Source organism: Blennius ocellaris (genome assembly GCF_963422515.1).
Source record: "Blennius ocellaris genome assembly, chromosome: 4".
Lineage (NCBI taxonomy): Eukaryota > Metazoa > Chordata > Actinopteri > Blenniiformes > Blenniidae > Blennius > Blennius ocellaris.
Genome location: NC_137653.1, coordinates 14126031 through 14152074, shown reverse-complemented (window position 1 = coordinate 14152074; position 26044 = coordinate 14126031). Strand labels below are relative to the sequence as shown.

The following is a 26044-nucleotide window of genomic DNA, read 5'->3' as shown; positions in this document are numbered from 1 at the left end:
CATCCATTCCTACCCCCCCCTTTTTTTTACTGATGTTATCCCAAATCATCAAATATTTGTATAACACCACACCTTTAGAACCAAAAGAGACATTTGTGTTTTCCCACCAAATCAAATTTAAATGAAGCCGCAAAATATGTTCAACCTTTAAAATGAGGCCAATACAGCGTCTAAAGTTTCATAAATACAGTAGTTTTGCAATGCGTACTTAAAAACGGTATCTTACAAATTAGGATACATGTCATTACATTTTCAGCTGTTTTTGTACCCGATTCTACTGGATCCATCCTTCTTTGCAGTGTTCTTCAGATCATTTTTACATTTTAGAATAGACTAGAAATACTTCATTGATCCCAGAGGGAATTTACCCTGCTTTCACCCATGATTAGCTGAGATCCGCTCCAATGGTCGAGGCGTTACAAAAGATGGATGAGTGGTATAAAAGATGCAAGTGTGGGACTGAAGGGGGGAAAGAAAGAAAAAAAAGAAAAGCAAAGTGCTGAAAGACAAAGCAAAGTCTGCAGTCAGGTGTTGCTGGAGTGACCTCTTTCGCCCAACGAGGCGAGGAAACACTTTCCAGCTGCAGATTGTTTCTTGGCTCGTGCAGTACAACGTCCCCAGAGGTAGCTCAGCGAGGGCCTCTTTGTCTTTACCATATTTGTCTTAAAAAAGGGCAATCATGTGATGAAACTAGTCAAGTTGTGCTTTGAAATGTAATCATATGACAAAAGTGTTTGTTAAAATGAAAGTCTAGAAGTTCTCACACATTTTGACGAAATGTATTTTTCAGCTCAGCTCTGATGTGACGATAATGAGGGGGATGAAATGAGAGCAGAGCCAAACATACTGAGGAACATTTTTATTAATTTATTTCATTATTTGCCCGAGACGACATATTCATTAGGTTAGACTATACACAAGTAATTTTTCCCATCTTGAGGCCTGAGTGTTGTATGAACTCCGTCCTTACAGATATCTCCAAGACATTTTTTTCATGTGGTTCAAGCTTCATAAGCACATAAGACATCTATCCTCTTTGACAAATTAAGGGGACATATTATCATGATGGAAAAAAAAGAAGAAAAAAAAAAGCTTAAAATTCCCACAGAGAAAAATAAAACATCTTGAAACAACATGTTATATATATATATATATAAAACAAACAAAAAAAAACCCACAGTGACAAAAAGGGGCAAAAACAACATGATAGTCTTGGAAGTACAACGCTGTATAAAACAATCTGCTTTCAAAACAAGCACCTCACACAGGTATCAGGGATACTTCATGATACAAGACTGTCGATCCTCAGAAAGCACCCAAGACCAGGACATCTGTAACTCGCTACAGATGTGCACCAATCATCGACCCCATTCATTCACCGATACTCATCTTCACATTTGCTTTGGTCACCTCACAACTTTAGCTTTCAAATGAAATAGACCAAACCCCTCCGGGCAGCTGGGCTACACACGTCAGCTAAAGAACATTGATACTTGTTAGAAAAATATATTGCACTACTCTTTTCCTCAATTGAAATGCCTGGGTACAGGATTTTACAGTCTATGCTTGATTATCATTTAAAGGCCCTCTAAATCACTAACCCTCTAAACGACTAATCTCAAGTGTGTTACATAAGGACTGAGGATGGAATCCTTACATAAATACAAATTTATTTTTTTTTGTTTTTGCATCAATAATTTGATGTTATAGAACAGAAGAGAAACATGAAAAATAAAGAGGAACTAGTATGGTTCATCACAAACAGTGGTATTCTTGAGTAATCCATGCAGTCAACAGGGTTTGATACGTAGGATTTATGCAATGACATCGACAAGCAAGAGGAGATGGTGAGAGAAACGGTTTGGTTTGTGACGACGAGGACACCGTCAAGTGTACTTCGGGGGGGGGTTAACTCAAAGAGGAAGAGAAGACATACAGTGAAGGTAAAGAAAACACTTGAAAAGTAAACAAAGGAAGCGATAAAACTTTTTCCCAGGCTGCCTTGTACTGCAATCAGCCAGCAAAACTCTCACATTAAGACTTTCACTGCGTCGGCAAAACATTACATCAAGAACTTGTTCAGGCATAAAAAGGTTTGCTCACACATTTAAAAAAAAACAAATAAAACATAAAAAACACAGGATGCCGTACAGTGAAATTGTCAACCTGGATAAAAAATAAAACGAGCCTCATCGCAGCCAGTGTAAGTGGAAAGAAGTTCTACTGAAGCTGCTTTTGTAACTGGGATTTTTATTTAATCATAATGTTTGTCTTAAAATGTAAAACTCCTCTCAGATGTTGACACTGAACAGGAAGTGACCCGAAACCCTGCAAAGTGATGGTCCACAACGTGTTTTTCATATTTACAGACCGAGTGACCAGAGCCTCTCGGGAAGGAGGGCCTGTTGGGGGTGTAGGGATGACGGAGGCACTGTGCCGTGTCCGTGTGTGGATATCGTTGGCTGTGAGGGTGGAGGGTATCTTAGTCTGGGGGTTGAGGGTGAGTCCCTCTTTTCAAACACAAAGAAAAAAAACTAAACAAAACAAAAACGACAACAACTTTGCACCAGTCCGGCCTCCTACTTCCAGTCAAGTTCATTCGGTCGACCCGAGTCCGCACATCATCTTGGGGCCGACTGTGACTGCGTCGCCATGACAACCCCTCCAGGCTGGCCCGATCCCATGCCGGCCAAGACGGACATGGCCACCGCCTCCGCAGCGCGAACACTCATCCCGTTGATGGTGGCCGCCGGGCTCGGGGCCGAGTTTGGGGTCGACGGCCCGTGCTGGATGACCGCCGCCGGGGAACCGATAGATTCGGTGGGCGTGTCCCTGGAGGTCTCCTCTCCTCCTGCAGCTACAGACAGATAGAGAAACATTCACCCTTAAGAGAGGTGAGCGCGTAAAAATGACACATTAGATGGATGAGATGACAAAGATGATCGAGTACAGGACACGTGTTGGTCAGCTCATGATCGTACACCGTTACCTAAGAAAGCTGCTTTCTTCTGCATAACAGTGACGGGACAATCTTTATGGGCGAGAAGCAGCTGCTTCAGCTGTGCCACCTCGTTCCTCAGGAGGGTTACTTCGCTCTGATGGCAGCACAAAACACACACGTTACTCTTCCATATTGTCATAAAGGAGGTTTGACCTCTGATTGACTTCAATCATTAAACGGCATTTTAAAATGCAGATGCTCCTAAAAAAATTTTTTTACTATTAATTTCTCTCATAAGTTAACAGTGACATATTAATGTATTTAGACATTTCAAACCAATTCACAAGGATAAGTATCGAGTCATGAAAAAAAAGCGTATTCAAATATTGCATTAGATCAGAATTTGTTATCACTAGACATTATGTTTATCACAATTACAACCTTATAAAAGTTTTAAATGTATGAAATTGTCCAAATACCTGACAAACAATGAACTTCTCATAGCTATTCCATTTTGTTTGGGAAGCACCGCTACACTCCCTGGAGGACACTCACCGACAGGGAGACATTCATGTTGGCAAGATCGTCTGCCTTCTTTTCCAGAGAATTAACCCACAGCTTCCGTTTCTGCCTGCACCGGGAAGCCGCCGCCCGGTTTCTTTCCAGAAAGCGCTGCCTCCTCTCGTCAGGGTCCATCTCTGACGCTCGTCGCCGCCGGCCGCCTGTCGGCTGTGCGGGGGACACCTGGAGGATGAGGAGGGGCCAGAAATGGGCTACTTGCAGATAGAAGGGACGACTGTCTTGGTTTTACTCACTATAGGTTGCAAATATGATATAAATGGTTTCAGTGATGCCACATTATGAATTCACGCCAGTCAAAGGTATATTTTTTTCCCAGTGAAGTCCGTTCTTGGCAGTGTTGACTGTGCGGCGTGCATTGTCGTACCTGTGGTTGTGCAGGTGATGGTGCGTCAGAGTTTTGAGTGGGCTGCTGGCTCTGTTCCTGCCGCTGGGGTACCGCAGGATTAGATCCTGAACCTCCGCCAGCTCCATCTTGTGCTCCGGGCCCCTGGTGAGTTAGAGCTGCCTTCAGCCGCTACCAAGATGCACAAACAACACTGCTCAATGCTAATAGTACTACCTTCATTGAGGGGGAAAAAAAAAAAACCTGATCAAACATTTGGCATGGGTCCCCGAGATCAGTCAAAACCTAAAACGATCAACGTTATTAAATCTTGCCGAGTATTGCGTACACACACAAAAAAGTGGTCAAGCGGGCAATGCTGCCAGCAATTAGGACCACTAAAGTATTGGCAAATACAAGCGTAAAGTGTGGGTTGGAGCCATGGGACTTGCCTTTTGAAGGTGTGCTGTGTATTTGTTGCCAAGATGTTCACATCTGATTTGCTAAATGCTGTAAGTGATTCCAAGGTGGAGCCTCTATGGGAAAAATATGCATCGTGTCGTCCACCAAAAAAGAGCCGGCATGCCACAAGAGATGTTCTGACCCGGTCGTCAATCAATCAAAATGCAGCTCAAGTCAAACTCGTTTCAATCCTCACGCTTGCCTTTTTCCAGCCTATCAGCTTTGATAAGTTGGGCTACGTTCACTCCGCAGGTCTTGATGCTCAGTTACAATTTCTTGCGGGGGATCCCATCTCCTGCCGTTTACGGGAGTGAACATGGATGCTACACACGGTCAGCACGTGTGCATCCATTCTCAATTGGTTGTGCAATAGGAGCCGACAAAATAAAGACAATATGACCAGGGGAAAAGAGATTGAATAAAAGAAAAAAGAAAAAGAGTGCCACTTATAAGAATGGCATTTTGTGGAGGAGCAGCTGCTTCCCCCCTGTCGATGCGTACAGCAGACGCATCGACAGACATCGGATACATATCAACTTTAGTATCCACATGTGATCGAGGCCTGGGTCTGATGTGCAAAAATTGGAATTGCAACAGCGTGCAGCATTACATTTCCCACAGATCGACTGACAGGCGCCGTCAGTGTTTGTCAGCTGTTGTTTAAATGCAAGTTGTCATAAACTGAGTTTTTTTTTCTTTCTCACCATCTCAGAGTGAAGACTATACCCCGACGGGGAGGACGACCCACTGCTTGCTCCTCCGACAGGGGGTCCTGGAATTCCAGGGATGTTAGGCACTGTGTTTACCGTCCTCGCAATCTGCAGATTGAATTAAATGTCCACAAAAGGACAGGAAAAAAAAACAAAACAAAAACAAAACACAAAGGTATGAGAAACAGTTGCCGAAAAACATTTGAAGTGAAGTTTGTTTTGAGGGCTTACAGATATAACTGAAGTCATTTGCACAGGACTGGGCAGGAGCGGGACTGTCTGTCCGTTGGGGAGGTGTCTCACCAGGGGATACGGGCTGCTGGGGGAGCTGCTGAATAGTTCATACATAGATTTACAAAGTGTGGACCAAAATCCTACTCATTAACTCAGGATCCTACTGACAAAGGTATTTTATGTTTCCCATGAGTATTTTTTTCTTTTAAAATGCACTTGTTAAGAAGTACTGCTGGAACATTGTGGAAAATATACACTGCTGTGCTGACATTTACTAAACAAATATTACATGACCCTACGTCAAAGCTTGAAAACCTTTTTTGTGCTGTGATTTTTTTGGGGGGCAGGGCAGACAAAATGTAGGTTCACACCTCATTTCCCAAGGAGCAGGATGCTCCCTCATAAAAACTAGTAAACAGTTAAGCTCCAGCTGAAACTCTACTTTATATCTGCACCTTCCCCATGATAATGAATAGTTCATCAACACATGAACCAGATCACATTTTAATAGACAATTGTAATTGTAAAAATCTAGCATCTGTTTGGTATTGACTGAAGGTTTGCAGGGTCTTTCATTAATTCACCATCTCCACTCTGAAAAAGACTTTGAAGCACGAGCCCTGAGAAAAACTGAAGAACATCAATCTGTACATTTCACCCGGCATCACTTGTGTGTCACTGTGTGTTGCTTTCAGTGCCCGGGCATGCACTATAACAAGGAGCAGCAGGAAAAGTGTTGTCGTTTACCCAAGCTGTCTGTTGGAGGGCGGAGCTTGTGTGATGACAGAAGTGGGAGATGGTAAAGTCGGGTGTAGTGCATCATTGCTCAGGTGCAGGGGGAGAGACCCTGGACGGACTATAGTTGGAGTGGGAGCCGAGCTGACCAAGGGCTTTGCGGGAATCTCCTGATAACAGATTTAACAAGTCAAAATGTATTCTTCAATCATACATTTAGTCCGTCTGCCAATCTGAAAGCAAGTGTGCACGACTGTTTGTGACAAAGCATTGTACCTTGCCTCTCACCCTTGAGTCTCCACTGTCGTCTGACATGCTGGATGATGAATCAGGGCTGTCGGGAGGGGAAGAGTCCACCTGTAAAGGACCCTCATCCTCATCCTTTACCTCCGACGGTGTTTGTAATGGGACAGGCTTAAACACCAAAAGCACATGTTAGACTATAACGGCTGTCAGATATTCGTCAGTGAAATGCTTTTAGAAATGTAATTTTATTCAACAGTGGATGAGAAAACCAAGAGTACGCTCTGGATTCAACACTCATCCCGATTCTCACCGGGTGTTTTGTCCTCTGCTCCTCTTCCGGTGCTTTACAAAACTCCTGTTCAAAGGAACTGGCCAATTCATTAAATAGGCCGACCTCCTCACAGTTCTTCAGGAAACGCGTGGGTGTGGGTGTTTGGTCTGCAAACAGAAGAAAAAAAAAAAGAGAGAAAATAATACATTAGTCATCAGCGTTAGAAAAAGGGAACAGATAAAGTACAGTACGGTACAGCTCTATAGATTACTGACAATATCATTACTTTGCTGCATCCAACAAATACCAATGAACAGTAACGGAATTACCTGCAATGATAACCGAGTCTGTTCTGGCAGGACCAAATTTTAATGTCATTTCATGCTTGTGTTTGTGGACCGACAGATGGTCTTCATTTGTGAATCTCTGTAAGAAATGACACAGCAAAAAAGGAAAAAGAAAGTAGTTAATGCTAAACTATCGAGTATCAGCATAATCCCCATGGTGTGAAAACACTCCGTCGATGAGCAATACATCTGCTTTCTTTACAGGCCATATGCAGTTAATTGAGCTGCTATAAATCGTGGTTATCTCTGAAGTGAGCCATGAATGTAGTCCAGATGTGGCTCGCTGGTTACAATATGTTGAATGGCGAAACATAGATCAGAAACCATACCTGCCCACATCCAGGGGCAGTGCATACGAAGGGTCGATCATCCCCCATCTCAGACAAATGTTCTGCAAAGGAGAAACACACCAAACTGTTATCAGATTTATTAATTCGTGTAGAAATCTCACAAGCTATTTTAATGAATATTACACAATGCACTCATTGCTGTTAGTTTTCTATTGATCTGGACTAAACTAAACATATTATACTTTAATAATCCCCATGGGAAAATTATTTTCTTTCCACATTGACCCATCCTATTTCTAGGATGCGGTGGGTAGCCAAATGATGGTGCACCGGGGAGCTGTTAGGGGTCAAGGGTCTTGCTCAATGACCAACAATGATGGCCTGTCCACTGTGGGAATTATACCTGCAAATTCCTGATCCCTCCTCAAACCTCTAAGGCCACCACTGCCCTAAGCAAGACCAAACAGTTTAGAGACACACTCCTAAAGTCAAAAACAACAGAAATTATCCATTAAAGTCTTGATACTTAGTGTAAACCAGGAATACTCAAAATCGGAGGCGTGTATACATTTCTCTGAATATGAATACATTTAGAGGTAGGCTTCTAGTTTAACTGGTGTGAAATGAATACACACAATTATTTAACTCTCTTTGGTATATAAGATTTAATGCCTTAATCATGATCCCAGTTCAGCATCTGTTCATTGAAAACACCAACAAGGAGGCAAGTTCAGTCTTCAAGTCAAAATCACTGCACATTAGGTGTCGTTATGTTACATATTCTGGATACTACTGTCGTCTGTGGCTATGGTGTTCAGTCCTGTATCACTTCTCTGCACAGTATGTCAGGAATACCTGTTGAGAACATGCTGCCACAGCAATGTACACAATTCATTCCAATGTCCGGCAATGCAGCCACTCTTGACAGATGACTGGGAGGAACACAGGCCGACGGTCTGCTTGGAGGAATAAACTGGAATCCTTCAACAATGAAGGCAAGCAGAGCCAGAAGCAGCCACCTTGCACCAAGCAGACCTGCCCGGCTGTCACCGGCGCTCGCTGCCAGCCCCGTGGAGGTGGAGCTGCGGCGGAGCGAGCTCCATCTCTCGGGTTACAGACTGCGGACAGGTTACCTGGAGCACCAATTCTTTGCTTAGCATTGACTTTATAAGCGACGGGCCTCAATGTGAGATAGCCACCCCACAATTGTCACCACAGTGTTCATTTCAAAATCGCCACAGACGTGTCATTACAGAGAACATTCAAGCCCACTGTGCCGAGAGTCATGTCGGACATGCGGAGGGTCGGACACGCCTCGCAAGGCGATTATTTTATTTGAGTAGCTGCTTCACACAGCTCGGCTATCTCAGCCCAGGCTAAGTGCTAACCTGCTCGGTTAGCTTCTAAGTTTACACTGGCAGCGCCGCAAGTTAGCCCAGACGTTAGCATGCTAATGCTAAAGACCGCTGGGCTCCCACAGCGAGCCCCGGCTACCGGAGCTCATCACATGCCCCGCGAACACTGTCGGGATCTGTGTCAAATTCCACCACAGCTCACACAAAATTATTGAAATGTGAGAAACCTGACCTGGCGTAGAGACTGCCTCTGGACCCCCCTCCCTGCTCCGGACACTGCTGCTGCCGCTGCTGGCCGTTGTTGACACTCCTGACACTTCCATTAAGCAAACATCGCGAGAGTTGGGACTTGGCAAAGTATTACGTAACAGGATTGATAAAGGCGTAAATGTAAACACGGCGTGCAATTCATTGATAAAATCGGAATCTCAGGTGTGTGTATTCAATCTTTATACACGATCCACTACAAAACTATCACCATTACTTGAGTGCCTGAAATCTATACAAAGAACATTTCATTGTTCGACTGTTAACAATATGTACCACCAGCAGTTACATAACACCTTAAGGTTATTTCAGGGTGTTTACTTAGCAGATGTCAAGGGAAGAAAAAAATCCCAATAAATCCGCTCTGCTGGTGAAGGCATAGCACTCACATTGTCCTGATGGTTCTGCAAATGAGAACGTGCGGGAAGATCTAAGGTGTTCTCTGTAATTTCAACAGAAATCATCTCTCAAACAAAAGGACAATCAGACACACCAGTTTAAAAATACCCCTTTATTTTCATACATTGAGCCAGTATTAAAATAAACCAGTGTTAAGTTGAACTTTCCGATAACAGGGTTCTGATGAAGTATCTGCAAGCTAACGAAATAAAGACATTGACAACCAGCATGCACACACATGTACTTTACCCCACGACATTCAGCCTCAGCCGCTATCACAATACATGACACTGAATGGAATTATTGTCCCCATGTGTCGTGAAGCGATAAAGGATTTTAACGTCAACCCAGAAAGCCTTGGTAGGTGTGACATTTATGTGCTCCTGGACTTATTTTTTCAAATTGAACACTGTTAAGGCACTGGATTCCTGGGCTGAGACAGTAATTCCATGCAGTCCAAGCAGAATTATACTCCTCCATACAGTTGTACTAAAAACTGAAATAATGAAGACAAAACGGTAAATACTGTACAGTGCAGTAAATGAGGACAAGCACAGGACCGGAAAACACAAAGTATAACCAACTAAAGAATATCCGCACATTTGTAGTTACATAAAGCTAATCATCATTTGCAACATTTTTAACAACTTAGTTGGGAAAAAAAATACAATCTTTTCTTATTACTTCACAAAAATTGAAAGCTTCAATATTGAAAGGATAACGTATTTAAATTTTTCAATTCACACCCCAAAAACAAATGTTGCGTTCACTGTGCAGTCAGTACAGATCCATATCCACATTTTGTTTCCTAATAAACAAGAATGCTCATCTGAAATCATTTGAACAATGCAACAATATCATTAACAATCCAAAGAAAATATTTAATGCAGAAAATGAAAGCGGTTATGCTGCTCCACAGAATGCCAAAAACAATTCAAAACTAAATCAGTACATACAAAGACCAGTATGTATGTGTATATATATACACACACACATATACATACAAAAAAAAAAAAACCTAACCTAAAAGTGGCTTGAGATCAATATACTACATTCATCTAAAGTTTCACCACCAAAATAAATTTAAGCAACAAATGTCACCAGATAAAATATAACAAAACACTGGTGTTAAAACAAGCGTTAACCCATTCGCTGAGAAAAAAACTAAACAAAAGTCATGTTCTTCGGAGCATCCATTAGTAGTACATATGTAGAATTGAGTTGCCAGTGAAACAGAGCTGCTTGTCAACAGTTGCAAACTAAAGCACGATAACTATGACCATCACCTTGCCTGGTAAGAAAGTCCCTGAACCCGATCTATGCTAAACAGGTGAGCTGTGCCCCCCCGAGGCTAATGTGAAATGATTAATTGGATCACTTTGGGCAAGTCCCAACTAAAAAGGGAGTCAAAAATCAGACTGGAACATTGACACGAACATCATCTGACAGATTCTATCAGGCATGGACGCCGTTCTGCATTCTGCATCACACAAGTCACATAAGCAGATCTGCTGCAGTTTTATTACAGCGCTTGTTCAAACGTTAGCAGTGCTGATCCAATACTTAAACTAAAACGACATCTGTAGACCAACGCAACTAATACAGCACAAGTATTGGCAAATGTCACAAACACTTCAGCAGTATCTGTACAAGATTCTCAAATCACAAGTCAAAAATGGCCTCTTTATAAACCACCACTAGCAACCACCGACTCTGTAAAGAATTCAACGTCTTGCACATCATAAATAATTTTATATACTAGATTTCTATGATAAACTAATAACAATAATGAAAAAAGAAAAGCTCAATGTCTGTCACATGGAGACAAGTATTTCAAACAAATCAGATGTAACTTGCCATTTTGCATGTTTATCAGATTGATTTGCTTAGAGATGCACAACCTCCCTTTCCTCAATGTGTAGAAACCACTTAATTTAAGCGCATTGTGTATATGGGGGGGGGGGGTGGATTTTCACTAGAAAGCCTGTTAACCTCTGACAGACTATATGCATTCATTTTTTTTTTTTAATAATCACCACCGATATAGTTTCTGAATAACTTCAGGTTTGCAACAAGATTCTTTGACAGGGTTTGTCAAATGAAATATATTCATCTCTTATTTACATATCTTACGTATTTACAATGTACAGTTCACAGTTCTCTTGTGCTTCATGTTTTTTTTTTCTTTCATTTTAGTTATTTGGCGAGCTTGGGGGAATGTTTTGTTCCTTGCCACTGCGTCGGGCCCCCCGCTGTGGGGAAAAGCGTTTGCCTGTATTAAGTCCTCTCTGATGCTCCCGAATTTTGTTCCCTGCTCCTCCAGCTCGGGCCTGGCCCATTGCTGCTTTGAAGGGGCGTAGCGGTTGTTGAGACCGTTTGTCCCCGGGTTTCTCAAGACTTTTTCTGGAGTTGGGCTGAGGCTCCTCACCCCTGTTGACCTTGAGTTCTTGCAGAGGATGGCTGGCTGAATTTGTGGGAGAGGAAGAAGAGGAAGGAACTTGTGCTGGTAGTGGCTCTTTCGCCATCCTCTGGCACACCTCTGCATAGCTCAGCTTTCTTAGCCCCTGGTGAGAAATCATCATGGGATATTAGATACATAATGACATTGCATCCTAAAAGCCCTTCAACGTCTCAAACATGGGCGGCCTGATGCCAGCTTTACCACAGGAGACGGGTGACTGAGCTACAAATGTCTTAGTGTCTTGTTTAAAAACCTTCAGGAAAGCCTATAAACACATTTCAGACAATCACCATTTCATCGATAACAAAGGTTGTACTGACTGGACCTGGATGACTTTATAAATCACTATAATCTGATGCAGCAGTGAAGAAAAAGAAAATCAGGGCTTACTGGCTCTGTTGTTGTTGGAGTTAGGGAAGAGGGGGAAGCGACTTCCGTAGAAACGGCCTGGCTGCATTCAGAGGCGGATAATTCTGGAACTGTTGGAGCTTCTGTTGACTTGGAGACGGGCACTATGGAGGGAGGGTCACATTTTTTCTCTGACTTGGTTGCTGGAGGCGCACTGAATCAAAAAGGAAGAAACAAGTTTAAAAAAAAAATTGTTGTTTACATTTATATTTTTCACCGATACTTTATTCAACTTGAAGAGAGAGGTACCTTGATACTGTTGGAGCGGCTGTTTGTGGCGCCTCAGCAGCAGGTGAAGAGGCAGGATCAGGTGTGTTTACAGGACTGACTGAGACGCTCACGTTAACTTCTTGACTCGTGGACTGAAAGAAAAAATACAAAAATATGGTAATCTAGTTAAAGATAGAAATACACAGACCCAGTCGCATGGTGATTTCAATTGTCAATAGTAGAAGGCCCTGAGAAACTAAATATTCACCTTGGTCGTCACTTTTAGGCCACGCACAACATCAGAGAGACGCACTTCGATGGCAGTCTCACTCTGCGTGCTGACAACCGAGCCGGGCAAAGGAGGGAAATTGGATGTTGCCAGATCAAACTTTGGTGTAGGTTCCTTTGCTTCTATTACAGCAGGTTTCTGTGAAGATTAATTTCAAACAGACACACACATGAAAAAAAATAGGAAAAAAAAAAGAAAGAAAAAAAGTGGCAAGAACAAAAGCCCCTTTTCCCCCCAGAGAGAACTTTGATCAAGAAAATATTTGTGAATTGGAAAAATAACGGAAATGTGCTGACCATCATACGCTCATCTTCTCTTCTCTTCCTCATACCTCGATGGCTGCCTCTCCTTCACAAAAAGCAAGTTTGTATTAAAATTATAGTCACAAAACCAAGATGAAAAAAAAACCAAAGACAAAACAAAACATCAACAAAAACACAAGGTCTTGCATCAAAACATGAAGTCTGTTTACGTCCGCCAACTGAACAACATCTATACAATAACACTTTAACGTTTGTGGAATGCAAAGTTTCAGACCGACATTGCATTGACCCAACATTTTGAATGAAATCCACCTCTACAGAATTTACAAGCAAATGAACTCACCTGCCACGCCCAGCTCCGCCCAAATCTCCACTGGGTATGATCATCAGTGGAGAAGTATCTTTCAGGTTCAAGGAGGCCAGAGGCAGTAGTTGTGGTGTGGATCCAGATGTTCCCAGTGCTTGGATGGCCTGTGGACTCATGGGACTGGATGTGCCATTCATCAGAATACCTGGCGCTAAAGAAGGAATTGCATCTCCAGCCCGAAGGGAACTCTTCATAAAGTTTCTGTATGCAGAAAGAATACATAATAGACAACTTAAAAGGTTAATTCTACCAGAAACGTGACAGACTTTGATATTTCTTATATATGAGGAGTAAAGCTGTGGCATTATTTTATTGTTAGCACTTCAAACCACAATATATAATTTAGAATCTGATTTAAAAAATAAATAAATAAATAAAAAAATTTAGTCCCACATTATTTCATGAAACAATTTGCACCTACCGGTTCCTGCTGGCAGGATGATGTATATCGTTTGAGCTGGAGTTTGATTTGTAGCCTCCAGGATTGTTAAAGCCATTGATGAATCCACTATTAGGGAATGGTGCCTAGGTGAAACAAAGACATAAAAAAAAAAACCCAAAACAATGACATAGTGCACTCCACAACTCTAAGAGAATCAAGGCAAAGAATATCACAACTGCGCCAGTGCGGGCGATGACAGACTTCGGTACTCACCAGTGGCGTTTCAAAGTAAGGGATGACTGAAGGATTCCAGGTGGGCGACACCACAGGATAAACAGGATACTGTTGCTGGGGGCTGTACACCTGCTGCATGTAGACTGGAGATCCGTACTGGGACTGTGGCTGAGCATGCTGACTGTACACACCCGAGTCCACACTGCGGAAGCCATTCTTTCCAAAGAAAGTGTTGATGGCCTTAATGCGGGCCTATAGGAGAAAGGACAAACACCATGTATGCATGGTACAACACTTCCACTGTATCAATAGTGACTAGCAATGGAGCTCTCTTGTCCTTATGTCCCCTCAGATCTCATAATCTCACGGTCATTAGGCCATAAAACTCTGCACTAACTCGGAGAAAAGAAGGGGGGCGAATTGAAGTGGGGGTAGAAGAGGAGAAGAGGGCGAGGGAAGAGTAGAATTACAGCAATGAAATTAAGATAATTTTACAGAGAATCTATGAAAAGTTCCTCCCAGCTAGGCACAGTGCATATGGGTCCTTCCAAGCGCGATACTGATCATCACCGGGGCTTATATGGGACCATTGTCATGTGACAGCCTTCTTAGCTTATCAGAAACACAATGTCACAAAGTCCAATTGAGAGAAGATTTATACTATGTGGGACTTGGAAACAGTAAATTTCACATTGTACTAAGAAGGCCACCATTTCTTGGCTCAGATTTGTTAAATTAGTGGGCAAACGCTCAAAGTAGTGAACTTGATGCTTTCACCTTGATGTAGCGTCTCTGCACACAAATACCAAGGCCACTGCTGAGGTGAAGGCTTAGCCCAACAGACTTGTCTAAATAATGTTGGCGTAACGGGTGAAAGTGTATCTAAACTTGTTGGCAGATCTTGCTGAGGAGCTTGTCCAGGTCAAAGTCAGGAAAAAGCGGTGGGCTCTCCAGGAGATAAACTAGGAAAAAAACTTGACGCGTGTTACATAAGAAATTAAAGCATACACACCATGATTGGTTTCCCCTGGAACACCTTTACTTCTTCTCTTAAGTACCTGTAAGCCTGGGGGTAAAACAAAAAAAAGAGTTTAACCAGTGTAAACTCAGTGCTGTGCCTTTGAAGCTAAATTAAACAGGAATTGACGAATCAAGAAAGATTGTACCTGTAGTGCATCCATGTCTGACTGAAATGTAATGTACCAGTTGCTGTTGTGAGCAAATTGAGCACTTAAAACCTTTGGACAGTTGTCACTCTTGAAAAGAGCTTCTACCTCCTGTAAAAAAGAAAGAAAGCAACACTCAATATATTTTGCCATAAAAAAGAGCTCAGGTGATACAAACTTATAGACTTCCATATGCTAAAATTGTTCACTCAAGCAGAACTTTCTTATTGAGCGCCACAATGTATTCTCATTGTTGAAATTGTTGAATTTTAGTCATGTAAGGTTAGGTTTTTTTCCCCTACTGGGTACATTTCTCCCCTCACGTCACACCTCACAAGAGGTGGCTGACAGGAGGTTAAACTTTCAGAGGAACTGTAACTCTTTTTTTGTTTGTTTTTTTTGCTCTGCCTCCTCTTCCATAGTTGAACGAGAAGCCAGAACCTACAATGCCACAGGGCCATTTTTAGTAGGAAGACAGTTTGATAGACACATCGAGCGGAAAAATGCTATTATTAAAGTAGCATGCCACTTTTGAAAACTGGCTGTGCAACCTCGCCTAAGTTGTTTGCATGACATTGATAGTGTGTGGCGACACAAGAGCTCTAAGTTACCAGTGGCAGAAGATATAAAGTATAAAAGCGTAGCAGCAATGCAAATTACAAGCCAAGTGACAGAAGCTAACACACATCCCAACTGTAGAGAAGACATGACTACAAATCTTTATGCCGTTACACATTTTCTGCTTCACTCTACCGACTGTGCTCAAGGGACACACACCATTGAGGAGGCCCATAGAAACACTGCCTTAGGAGCCAACTATGAAGCTTAGTCAGGAGTTGAAAAGCAAAACAACAAATTCAACATCTTACCCAAACCACTGTGGCATGTATTTGTCAGTCAACTGCTAAAACTGTACATTTCCTGTCACGTCAGATATCAACACTCCACTGTCTACTGTGAGCACCACAACAATGAGCTAGTGCTCGTGTGCATACAAATGCTCTGGAGATAAATACTGTCTTTTCTCTTGTTCCCATCTCTACAAGACCTGTTGCCGTCAGCAGCCAAAAGCATTTATGTGTGGCACTGTGTCCTTGTGAAGTTTTCTCAGTACAGAGGGGAATAACAATGTTTAGTTTTGTCCCCCCTCAACACAAGGTCAATTTGAGGACGGCACTGCAGGTTCAAAGTAAGCCATAACGGAGCTACAGTAAGCCAATAGCCTAAGTCTAGTCTAAAATCTACTCAGAGCAAAATGAGTTCACAAGTCACTGTCAACAACTTGCCAGTCAGTTCATCTCAGTGCAACAAAGTAACAGTATCTTGTTTGGCAGATTTACTGTCAAGATAAATAGGTCGACGCTGCAAGGGAATGTATTTAATCTGCAGTATGTGGTTGCCTTTACCTCAACTGGCGTCGTCTCAGGTACTTCTCTGAGAATAAGGATGCAGCGACTGTGGTTTGGCCGAACCTTCTCACCTGCTTCATCCACTTGAACCACAGGAGAGGCTGTTGGGGGGAAAAATGACAATACAAAACATTAAAAATCAGACAAACCAGTAAAATATTTCAATCCCAAATAAGGAAGTCATCATATTCTGCTTGTGCATTTAAGGAATTATTTTCAGTGACAAATTGATTTGAAGGCAACACAATAAAGTATTTGTCTCTTTATGCACTTGTGCAGTCATTTCTGATCAAGAGCAAAAATGCTGGTACCTCGCATTACATCCAGAATAAGATCCATGTCTGTTGTGAGAGCTTTGATGTCCTCCATGCAAGCAACAGTCCAGATGGGAACAAACTGATCACTGTCCATCTGAGATATCAGGTAAAGGTCCTTCGATAGGTTCTCTCTGTAAACATTCAAATCACAGCATTTAAGTATTTTGGAGATTACATCCCTCCGTATTCTACTTTTTAATCCAGAAAAGGGTGGTGGTGTGCTGGTGCATATCTCAGTTCATGTAGGATGATTCTACACTTGCCATGCACAAACATTAGTTTGGAATTCTATGACGAGATGCTAAGCGTTCAACACAGAAAATACAAAGCAAATCACTCAATAAAAAAATTAATAAACCCAATGAAATATATCCATCACTTTGTACGTGTGGCTACACTGTGACATTTACAGGGCAGCACAATACGCTTAAGTCAGAACAGTTTTGTATATAATTGTTAATGGCAGTGTTTCAAAAACGTAAATACACAATCACTCACCTGGAAAAGCAGAACTCCAGTTGTTTCTTTAATGACTCTCGCAGAGTATCTTCAGACACAGGTTGTTCCTTTGTCACATTATCAATGGTGGATTCACATTGAGAGTCATAGACTAAATAGTTCAAGTCAGGCTGTTCAATGCCATTCACAATGTCTGCATTTACAGGTGTGCAGTCCAGATACTCTGTGTCACATCCTTTCCCCCCTGAAGGAGAAATCTCTGCGTAACCTAGAAGGGAGACAGCAAGCAATAACGTATTGGTTGTGAAATAACTGCCATGTTTAGAAAATTACATAATACTTTAAGCAAGCTTTGTAACGTTTCTGTTTATTGCAGACACCCATCCAGAGATAAGACTTACAATAATGGTAGCTGCAATGCACGGCAGTATTGATTTAGATAATTGGCACAACAGGTGACGCATGCAAATTTTTGTCACACACCTCATCTACTCATTCATTGGTGAGATACCCACACATGCCTAGGTTTTTTTGTAACAGGATTAATCTGAGGTAAACACTTTAATAGTGCATACCTTCAGTCATCTCAGGAGAAGGGTAAGTCTGCAACCAAGGAGAATCCACGGTTCCCTCTGGGATGTCATTCTGTTGAGATGGGATTTCCTGCCACACTTTGGCATTGGGGTTCAGACCCACTCCCTTTGTGGTGACCTTAAATAAACAAAACAAAAAAACAACACGCTTTTAGTTACAGGAAAATTACGTTTTGCCACCTGCTACAGTCACTATGTAACCTTGAATAGTGCAGCTTTCAGAAAATATTTAACAAAACTTTGGGTTGCATTGTAATTTATTTGACTACAAATGCAGGGGTCGATCTTAACGCCAGTCTGAGACTAGTACATATTTCTACGGACTACTACACATTTCTGATGGCTCGCCATGGGACTAGTGCAAAATTAGACATTTCCAATCCAACTTTCTGCTCCATGAAGCCTCGTTTGTGCTTCACTGTTACCGCAATGACGACATGTTTTTCTCTCGACTGCTCTGCTTGGGAAGTAGCATTGCAGCTAACCAAGTTTTCATGACATGAGTTACAGAAACAAATTTATTCGGGTTGCAAAGTCGAGAAAAGATTAAAAAATATTCAAGTGATGCATTCAATTTTGGGTTTTCAACATGTCAGCCCAAGAACGTACTTGTGAGTTCGGCCTTCATACATCATGATACAATTTAACATTGACCCTTAGACGAGGCCAAAAGAAAATTCACGAGTTTCCTGGTTTCAACATGGAGCAAGACATAACAATGCAAGCCACAGTTCTAAACCCGACTAAATATACTACAGCCAATCCAATGAATAAAGACAGTGCAGACATGATCCTCTAATCCAGCTTTGTGTTTTTGCAACACACACCATCCGAGTGCTCATTGGCTTCGTTATCTCTTTCCCCGCCTCTCGATGAGTCACATGTAACCTTGCATGGCACAGGTCCGCCGGAGCTTCTGCGTGATTCCAACAAGCCATCACGACCTGTCATTCTCGCGAAACTAACAAAGTACCTTGAGTTATTGTTGGCAACTACACAATTAGTTTGTGTCATTGAACATTTCGGTCAAAAAAAACAACAAAACCCTGGCCCCGGCGCGGCAGCGGGTTTGCAGGGCAGCCGAGCAGGATCACGGGGGACACACTGAGCACATGGCGACTTTGTGCCTCGGAAATTTAAACATGCGCCGATGACTCCCATCACGCTGGCTCCACTACTGCTACGCCTTAATCTAGTCAAAAACAACACGGAGGAGTTTGATAATCAATGATTAAATCGGCTCCAAAAGCGAGCCCTTTATCTCGGATGCTTGGCGGCATGACCTTTATCACGCAACTCATCTGTAGCGGTTCAGCTAGTTGTATAACCGCTACCATAGAACTCCCGTCACGTGCCGCAAAACTACACGTGAAATGTGACAATAAAAATATACGCCTTGTACAGCGTGTGACGAAAGAAAATAACAAAACGCGTCCCTACTAATAAGCAACACTCTGAAACCCAGCGGCCGGCCAGCCTCTCGAGTTGACGCGCTACCATATGTTATCCACTAGCTTGGAGCTAACTAGCTTGTTTTCCTCCCAGCAGACTAGTTAGAACCAGTCTCACTTTACACCGCCAACACGAGCGAGTTTGAACAACCCGGTGTAACTAAGAACGACTGCCCGGGCGGGTAAAAAAATAATAAAAAAGTCGTTGTGCGGAGTATTATAGCCCATAATGTCCGTGGAAGTGTAAAGTTACCACAGTGGCAGCGTGAACGAGCCTCGGGTAGCGCGAGCTTGGGAGCTCGAGCAAGGACGCAAACAGGTTGTTAGCAAGCGTGCCCGCTCCCAGGCCCAGAACTCACCATGCTGATTCAACCTGCGCGTCTCCTCTTCTGCTTCAGGAGAACGACTTTCTGTGATGGTCTCACTCGCACACAAACGCTTAAAACTATTAAAAAAAAAAAAAAATCTTATCAAGGGTCGTCTGTCCGGCCGTCCTCGGTCCCAAGCGCGTGACGACCGTCTCCCAGCAACTCGTGCAGATTACTCCCAACACACCGCGTGCTCCTCCTGTCCAACCGGTGGAGCGCAACTTTGGTCCAACTTGGACAACTAACGACTGTTTGTCTGTTTTCTGGAATAAAAGTCGTTCTCGAAAGAAATGTCTTTGCCCCCCGCCGCTCAGTTCTTCATGCCGAAGCTTCTCCTCCTCTCGCTCAGCATGTGACAGCTGCGTCCTCCTTCTGCCACCGCGTTAACGCCGTCCGTCCCGACAGGCTGCACTCCGCCCCCGCCCCAACCTCCCCGGCAACAGCCGCGTAGCGACGTGAGCGTTTGACCTCCCGGAGGAGGACGTGTGCTCCATGCCCTCCTGGGATCCACCTTCATCTTATAATCGACCTTTTCAGGTTCAAAACAAAACCTGGCTTGCCCCGTTTTCCAGTGTCGAGAAATGACGTGAGGCTGAGCTGCACGACATATCGATAATACTTTAACCCCTTTAAAAAAAAATATATATATTTTTTTGGCAGCGTGTGTTCCGCATTCAAAACAGATCTATTTTATTTTCATTCATTATTTCGTCATTCTATCATATATTGTGCCAACAGGACAAAAGTTGGAAGCATATTAACTTAATATCAGTCAGTCAAAATTCACTAATATACACAGTTGACAATCCGCAGGAGCTGAGAAGTGAAATAGGGTTTAATAAAAGAAAGTTATATCAATATATTTTTATAAAAAAAAAGAAAAAAAAAGTAGTTTCTTTAGTCTATTTATCTTTGCAGCATTGGAAGCATTATTCGAAGGTCCAAGGAGGGTCTCCAAGGTGTTCGCCTTACTAAAAACAAATGCATTTAATCAAGATAAAAACAGTATTTCCTCAAGCTGAAAATTCAGCTTGAGGAAATACTGTTTTTATCAAATCAAAGTGGTGTCAATACATCAATTTGATTTGGTAATTTGTAATTTGTAAATAAATTATTTATCTCACCAATGTGTCTATGTAGATGTTTTTGAGTGGGATAGTACTTGACTGCAACAGTGTGGTGGTTGATGTGATGCAGTTAAGAAAAATGCTTTCTTTTAAAATATCCTTTGATCTCTTAATAACCTCTAAAACATGAGGTGAAAAAGTATAACTTTGTATGAGACAGTGGGAGCTACCTGAGCTAAACTGAATCTACCACAAATCCTATTAATAGATTATAGCCTCTCCCACAAAACGACTATTTAAAAATCCACACACAGACAAGTCGGTCACTTTTACATTCATGAGTCTCTAACTCGGAGGGAGAAGGACATGACCCCTGACCATAATTAGAAGCCAGTCAGCGTGGTTAAAGGTTAACGAGGCTCAGGCACTGCGTTTATCTTTTTTGAGTAACTTCGTCATGAGACAAAGACTAAACTCAATGATCATGAAAGGATTTAAATCTTAGGAGATCCAATTATTTTGGTGATTGGTGAGCGTGTAAGGGAACCGATTTGTTTCCAGTCATGTTGGGCTGCACCTCAGGATGTGAACAATACAAACTGTCTGACATTGTGATTGCACAGATTAAAGAACAACTCCAATCCCACACTCATGAGCTGCTGGGTTTTCAGGTACATCCACTCGCAGGCTGTTTGACATGTGGGTGAGGCGTCTCCCGGACATTACTTAAAAGTTGACTGAGAAACCTGCATTCAGTTTGAGCGCTATGTACAACAATACACAGCTTTTAAAACAGACAAGTTCCAGCCGGTCCCATTCGTACGAGTAGCCAGTCTCAGAAGAGACAGAACAGGCCCTACAAGTTAACTGAAATAACAATAATAATGAAAAACAATCACGATTACGGTAAATGCAAGTTTCAATGTAGAGGATTTAAAAAATTTAATTATAATTGTGATACTGTTTTCAGCCGTTCAAACAAACTATTAGACCACGGACAATACGGACAGATTATTCCACAAAACAATATATTCGGAAACCCAAGTAATGTTTTTATTTGCCAACAAATTTCATGTGCTTAGAACAATCAAATACAGATAATTAATTTGTTACGTCATTGAAGCACAAATTTGCACCAAACGTTTCACACTTCAAATAATTATTCTACAATAGTTGACATGTTTTTTTTCTTTTCTTCCTGACAAACACTAAAAATCCAATCAATCATTCTCATTAGGCCTTTGTTGTTGCAGCAGTCTGTGATCCTTGTTGGCTCTGCTGTAACTGCTGGCTCTTCATGATCATTACTTCAACCACAGCTGAAAGACAGAAGATGATTGTGAGTCGATTGTGATCATTTTCTTTGCCATCAGGAGAAGGATCCTCAGTATGTAGTTACCTTCTCTGACTAGCAGATTTTCAGGTAATATTCCCAGTATTTACATCGTCACTTTCCACTCAAATTCCCACCGTATTGGACAGTTGGTTAACTTGTGTCCTGATAGGAATGTTTCTTCCCAGTCATCATCCGTTATCATTACATTTGCTTTCGGTTCTTTAACTTCTATATAATCACCATTGGATTCATACTGTAGTGTTTTTTTTTTTTTTTAATAAACCCTTTTTGTGAGTCATCCTCTGTAAATGACGAACAATTCTTTGACTTCCATAGTGCTCGTCTGGGGTTTTATATGTCTAATTTCTTTAGTATTGTTGACAATATTTTTATTGTCTATAATAAATTCATTTCCAATTCAAAGCTTCTTTTACATTTACTAAGTAGTTAATGGTGGTGATTCCAATGGCACCTTAGGGCAGCTCCTTTGCTCCATTTCCACCCGTATATTATCTACATCTTCAATTATCCATAATATTAGGCTCTAAATTGGGCTGCCCAATAATAATTCTTGAGATCTGGTCAATTTAGTCCTCCCTTATTTTTAGGGCCCCAACAGTGTCCTGTATTTAATTTGTGCTTTTGTAATTTGCTATCGAAATCTTGCCATGATTTTGTCCAGCCTTTTAATGGTGGCGGTGTTATGGTCAGGTTTTAAACAGTAAACAAGGACGATGTGATATAGACTGGAAAGAAGGTTGTTTTTTGTTTGTTTGAAATCTTCGGAGAGGGATGCTTTACTGAAATACCAATTCTATTGTTTAAAAATCAAAATAATAAGGAATCAACATTAAGGACAGATGACTAGTGAAAGTGAAGATTTAAACAATGCAGACCAACTTCTGTCAGTTATGCAAGCATTTGTTCACGGACTGCTAATATTTGTCAACATGGTGGTGAACATGCACATTAGTAAAGCAGCTATTTGCACGCTGACATTTTTGGGGGGAGACAAACTGTACGTGTACACTGTCTTAGTTCTGTCCCCGTTACCCTGCAAGGTCTCACTTTCAATAAAACAGATTCTTAGCTACTAGGAGATGACGTTTAAAGATTCAGTCATGGCACTCTTAAAAAAAAAAACAAAAAAAAAAACACGAAAGGGGTGGGAATGCCTTAATATGATGAAAAAAGTGAAAACAAAAATGAAAGAACCTCTGAAGAGGAATGAAACACTGTAGACTTACCCTGCTTCATAGCATGTTTTTCCTGAAGAGCTGGTTGAACCTTTTCTATCTGCTTCGTGAGAAAGTCTATCTTACGCTTGAAGAACGCCTTTGACTCTTCTAAGTTCTACAGAGACAAACAAAGAGTAGACACAAGAAAAGTCACATAACCCCAAAGAGAAAAAAAAACGTGTTTGTCGATCACATTTCAAAATCAAACTGTTACCTTTTCAACATAGTAACCTGTCCCCACATCCACTAAAACATGCTCCACGTCGTTTAATGTTCCCGGAACATACATCTGAGGAGGAGCAATGTTAAGGAAAAGCATAAAGAACTACAGATGTAAATGACGTCACATGAAGTGCATCACAGAAAGGATACAGAGCTGGTAAGGGGCACAAGCAATTCTTTCCCTGTATGCAAGGAGAGAGGGGTGGACATCGTTAGAAAATTACACAGAGCAAAACAGTCAAATCTTGAAAATCATACAAGTGTGCATAAACAAAGAAGAAGAAAGAGTAACTGTTAATATAGACATTAAAGTATTAAACACTTACAGATAGAATTCTAACATTTATAGACACCCAAAAACCAACCTAGAAGAAATGCAATTATCATAAAACTGTAATTCATATCGCTTAATACACTTAATATACTACACCAAAGATTGAAATCAATTATAAATAGGTTTCATTGATTTACATGCGACGCACCTTTATTGTTTTTAATGAGGACATTGAGGCTGTCTTTTGCTTCGACATACTTGGTCTGCACAACTTTGAACTGAGCAATTGAAGTGGTCAAGAACTCTACCTCCTGGAAAAGAGACAGAGAGAGAGAGGGGTGTTTAAATCAGTCAGTGTGTGAAATAATCACACCGAACAAACACCAGCTTCACGCGACAGTGACACCTGACTGGGGGAACAGCCGACAACATGCCGGACAAGAGGAGGGTGGTGTCTGCACAGAGGCGAACAGTTAGCACCGTTAGCGTCAGATCCACCCGCCATCTTCCACCCACATCATCTCCCTCATGGAAACACACTGACGCAGATCAACAATAAAAGTGTCCTCTACCTGGTCCAGTTGGGTTTTTAGCCCTTCTAGCTGAGGCATGGAGAGGTCTGTGAGGTTCACCGCCATGATGGAAACGTGATCAGATCACTGCAGAGGGAGCGCGAGGAACCACTTCCGGGCCTTCTTCTTCTTCTTCTTCTTCTTCTTCTTCTTCTTCTTCTTCTTCTTCTTCTTCTTCTTTGGATGAGGCCGACTTAGGCGCACCACTGGTGTATTGCTGCCATCTGCTGGTTATTAGTCAAATTCTCAAATTCCTCTGAATTTTACTCGATTCCGACACGGGGCGTGTTTATCTGGAACAGCGGCCTCGCTTGGTCAAAGCGAAAACTACATGTAGTTACGAAGTTCACGTTCGGCCTTCTTTGATTCATATTAACTTAAAATAATTGTGGAATTGTTTTAAAAATTAAAAAAAAAGTTCAGTGTGGATTAGAATATATTTCTTATCTTATTTGTTTTTGCACAAAACATAAAAAATATAATACATAAGAAATAAATCCTGATTGTGCAAAAACTGAAAAAGCCCAAGGGGGTTTATATGAATTCTCCCCATCGTTAAACATTACAGTAGCGAAAATAAAATCTAAAAGAATTTATGCTTGAAAGTACAACAAATTGGTAAATACAAGTCTTTTGGATTCCTTATTGGAGAACAGTGAATGTGAAGAAAAAAAGGTGATACATTGACATTATTGTTAGAACTATGAAAAACACAAGCAGGGAGTGCTCTTGCATCATTGCAAGAAAGTCTCCATTTCGAGTTTGGCTGGAAAGCATTTTTGACTTTGCACATTTCAACATTTTGAAAAAAAAAACAAAAAAACCAAAACAAAACAAATGCAATGATCACAAAACAGTGTCCTCGCAATAATGACCAAAAAAGTAAATAGATTAAAAAAAGAAAGTCTGTAAAATGATTTGTTACATGATGCCACAGTTTTCTATGCGATGACAGTGACAACCTGGCTTTTTACATTAAACAAAGGTTCTCACCGATTGTCACCATGGTAATGCATCAAGTTTGTTAATGAGCTTTCCAGTGTGCTGATGTTGTAAATGAAGTCATGAAAGCCAGAGGGTGAGATAAAAGTGTTTTTATCCTATTGTTAATGTAATTTGAGTTATGATGTTTAAGCTTTGTTTAGCAGCCTGGGAATGCTGCAAGAAGCCTTTTAATTTTTTGTATATGATTCAAGACAGTGGCTATGGGTGGGTAGAGCAGCACTTTTCCACCTCAGCAGTATTACCAGTCAGGAGGGAAGTGAAGATACATTTGTTTTTGTTTTGTGGCAGTTAATAGGTTAGGTTTAAATGTTCTGATCAATGCATTCAAGGTTGTTTGGCAACTTAAAACTGTTTGTAGATGTGACTGTCTGTTTGGCCTGTGACAGAATATTAACCCTTCTAGAAGATAGATTAATCAGACATTCCCACTGGTAATGATTAAAAAGGGTTTGAAGAATTTCAGTCTTTTGTCTAATTTATCACTTGGGAAAACTTCAGTCACACACAAACACAAACAAGTGGTACCGAAACTGCAAAGAAAAAAAAGTTAGCAGCCAATTTTGTTGCAGAAAAGATGGCCATTTTTTGAAAGTAACCATCTTTGTGAGTTTCAAAGAGTCCAGTACAATTTTAAATTCTGGTAAAAAAAGAAATAAGTCAGTTTAGAGGCAAACACAAGTAGGGGTGTAAGGGGTTCAGCATTTATCCATAAAGCAATTTACAGGAGATATAATTTGAAGAGTTTAATCAAATTAGATTCATAAAATAGCAATGTTATTTTCCAGTCAAACC

General features: G+C 41.4%; 3 protein-coding genes across 3 annotated transcripts; all 3 read right to left on the bottom strand.

Annotated features, from left to right (window-relative positions):
• Positions 1-888: 888 nt before the first annotated feature.
• atf7b (activating transcription factor 7b) lies at positions 889-8792 on the bottom strand. The gene is made up of 12 exons (XM_080495074.1): positions 8728-8792; positions 7180-7241; positions 6833-6929; positions 6543-6670; positions 6275-6400; positions 5999-6156; positions 5249-5348; positions 5012-5125; positions 3888-4037; positions 3497-3685; positions 2990-3095; positions 889-2857 (listed from the first exon to the last, which is right to left on the bottom strand). Exons 2-12 carry the CDS (start codon positions 7225-7227, stop codon positions 2622-2624), a joined length of 1452 nt encoding a protein of 483 aa, XP_080351200.1. The 5' UTR covers positions 7228-7241; positions 8728-8792; the 3' UTR covers positions 889-2621.
• A 501-nt stretch (positions 8793-9293) lies between these two features.
• On the bottom strand, positions 9294-19887 carry larp4ab (La ribonucleoprotein 4Ab). Its single transcript, XM_080494500.1, has 15 exons — positions 19530-19887; positions 17702-17837; positions 17166-17394; positions 16662-16798; positions 16348-16451; positions 14942-15052; positions 14788-14841; positions 13815-14027; positions 13581-13684; positions 13136-13360; positions 12826-12877; positions 12509-12667; positions 12280-12392; positions 12013-12184; positions 9294-11725 (listed from the first exon to the last, which is right to left on the bottom strand). Exons 1-15 carry the CDS (start codon positions 19530-19532, stop codon positions 11354-11356), a joined length of 2184 nt encoding a protein of 727 aa, XP_080350626.1. The 5' UTR covers positions 19533-19887; the 3' UTR covers positions 9294-11353.
• A 1757-nt stretch (positions 19888-21644) lies between these two features.
• On the bottom strand, positions 21645-24386 carry pfdn5 (prefoldin 5). The gene is made up of 6 exons (XM_080495308.1): positions 24248-24386; positions 23884-23986; positions 23552-23583; positions 23394-23468; positions 23189-23294; positions 21645-21924 (listed from the first exon to the last, which is right to left on the bottom strand). Exons 1-6 carry the CDS (start codon positions 24311-24313, stop codon positions 21839-21841), a joined length of 468 nt encoding a protein of 155 aa, XP_080351434.1. The 5' UTR covers positions 24314-24386; the 3' UTR covers positions 21645-21838.
• Between the last annotated feature and the right edge of the window lie 1658 nt (positions 24387-26044).

Coding starts and splice junctions, on each gene's coding strand:
- atf7b (XM_080495074.1), bottom strand. CDS start 7,227: ATGGGGGATGATCGACCCTTCGTATGCACTGCCCCTGGATGTGGGCAG. Junction 5,349..5,998: donor CCCTCCAACAGACAGCTTGG/GTAAACGACAAC, acceptor TGAACTATTCAG/CAGCTCCCCCAGCAGCCCGT. Junction 4,038..5,011: donor ATAGTCTTCACTCTGAGATG/GTGAGAAAGAAA, acceptor GCATCTTGGTAG/CGGCTGAAGGCAGCTCTAAC.
- larp4ab (XM_080494500.1), bottom strand. Junction 16,452..16,661: donor TATTCTGGATGTAATGCGAG/GTACCAGCATTT, acceptor TCCCCCCAACAG/CCTCTCCTGTGGTTCAAGTG. Junction 12,668..12,825: donor GAGAAGATGAGCGTATGATG/GTCAGCACATTT, acceptor TAATCTTCACAG/AAACCTGCTGTAATAGAAGC.
- pfdn5 (XM_080495308.1), bottom strand. CDS start 24,313: ATGGCGGTGAACCTCACAGACCTCTCCATGCCTCAGCTAGAAGGGCTA. Junction 23,584..23,883: donor CCTCATTAAAAACAATAAAG/GTGCGTCGCATG, acceptor CCTTGCATACAG/GGAAAGAATTGCTTGTGCCC. Junction 23,469..23,551: donor TTGTGCCCCTTACCAGCTCT/GTATCCTTTCTG, acceptor GCTCCTCCTCAG/ATGTATGTTCCGGGAACATT.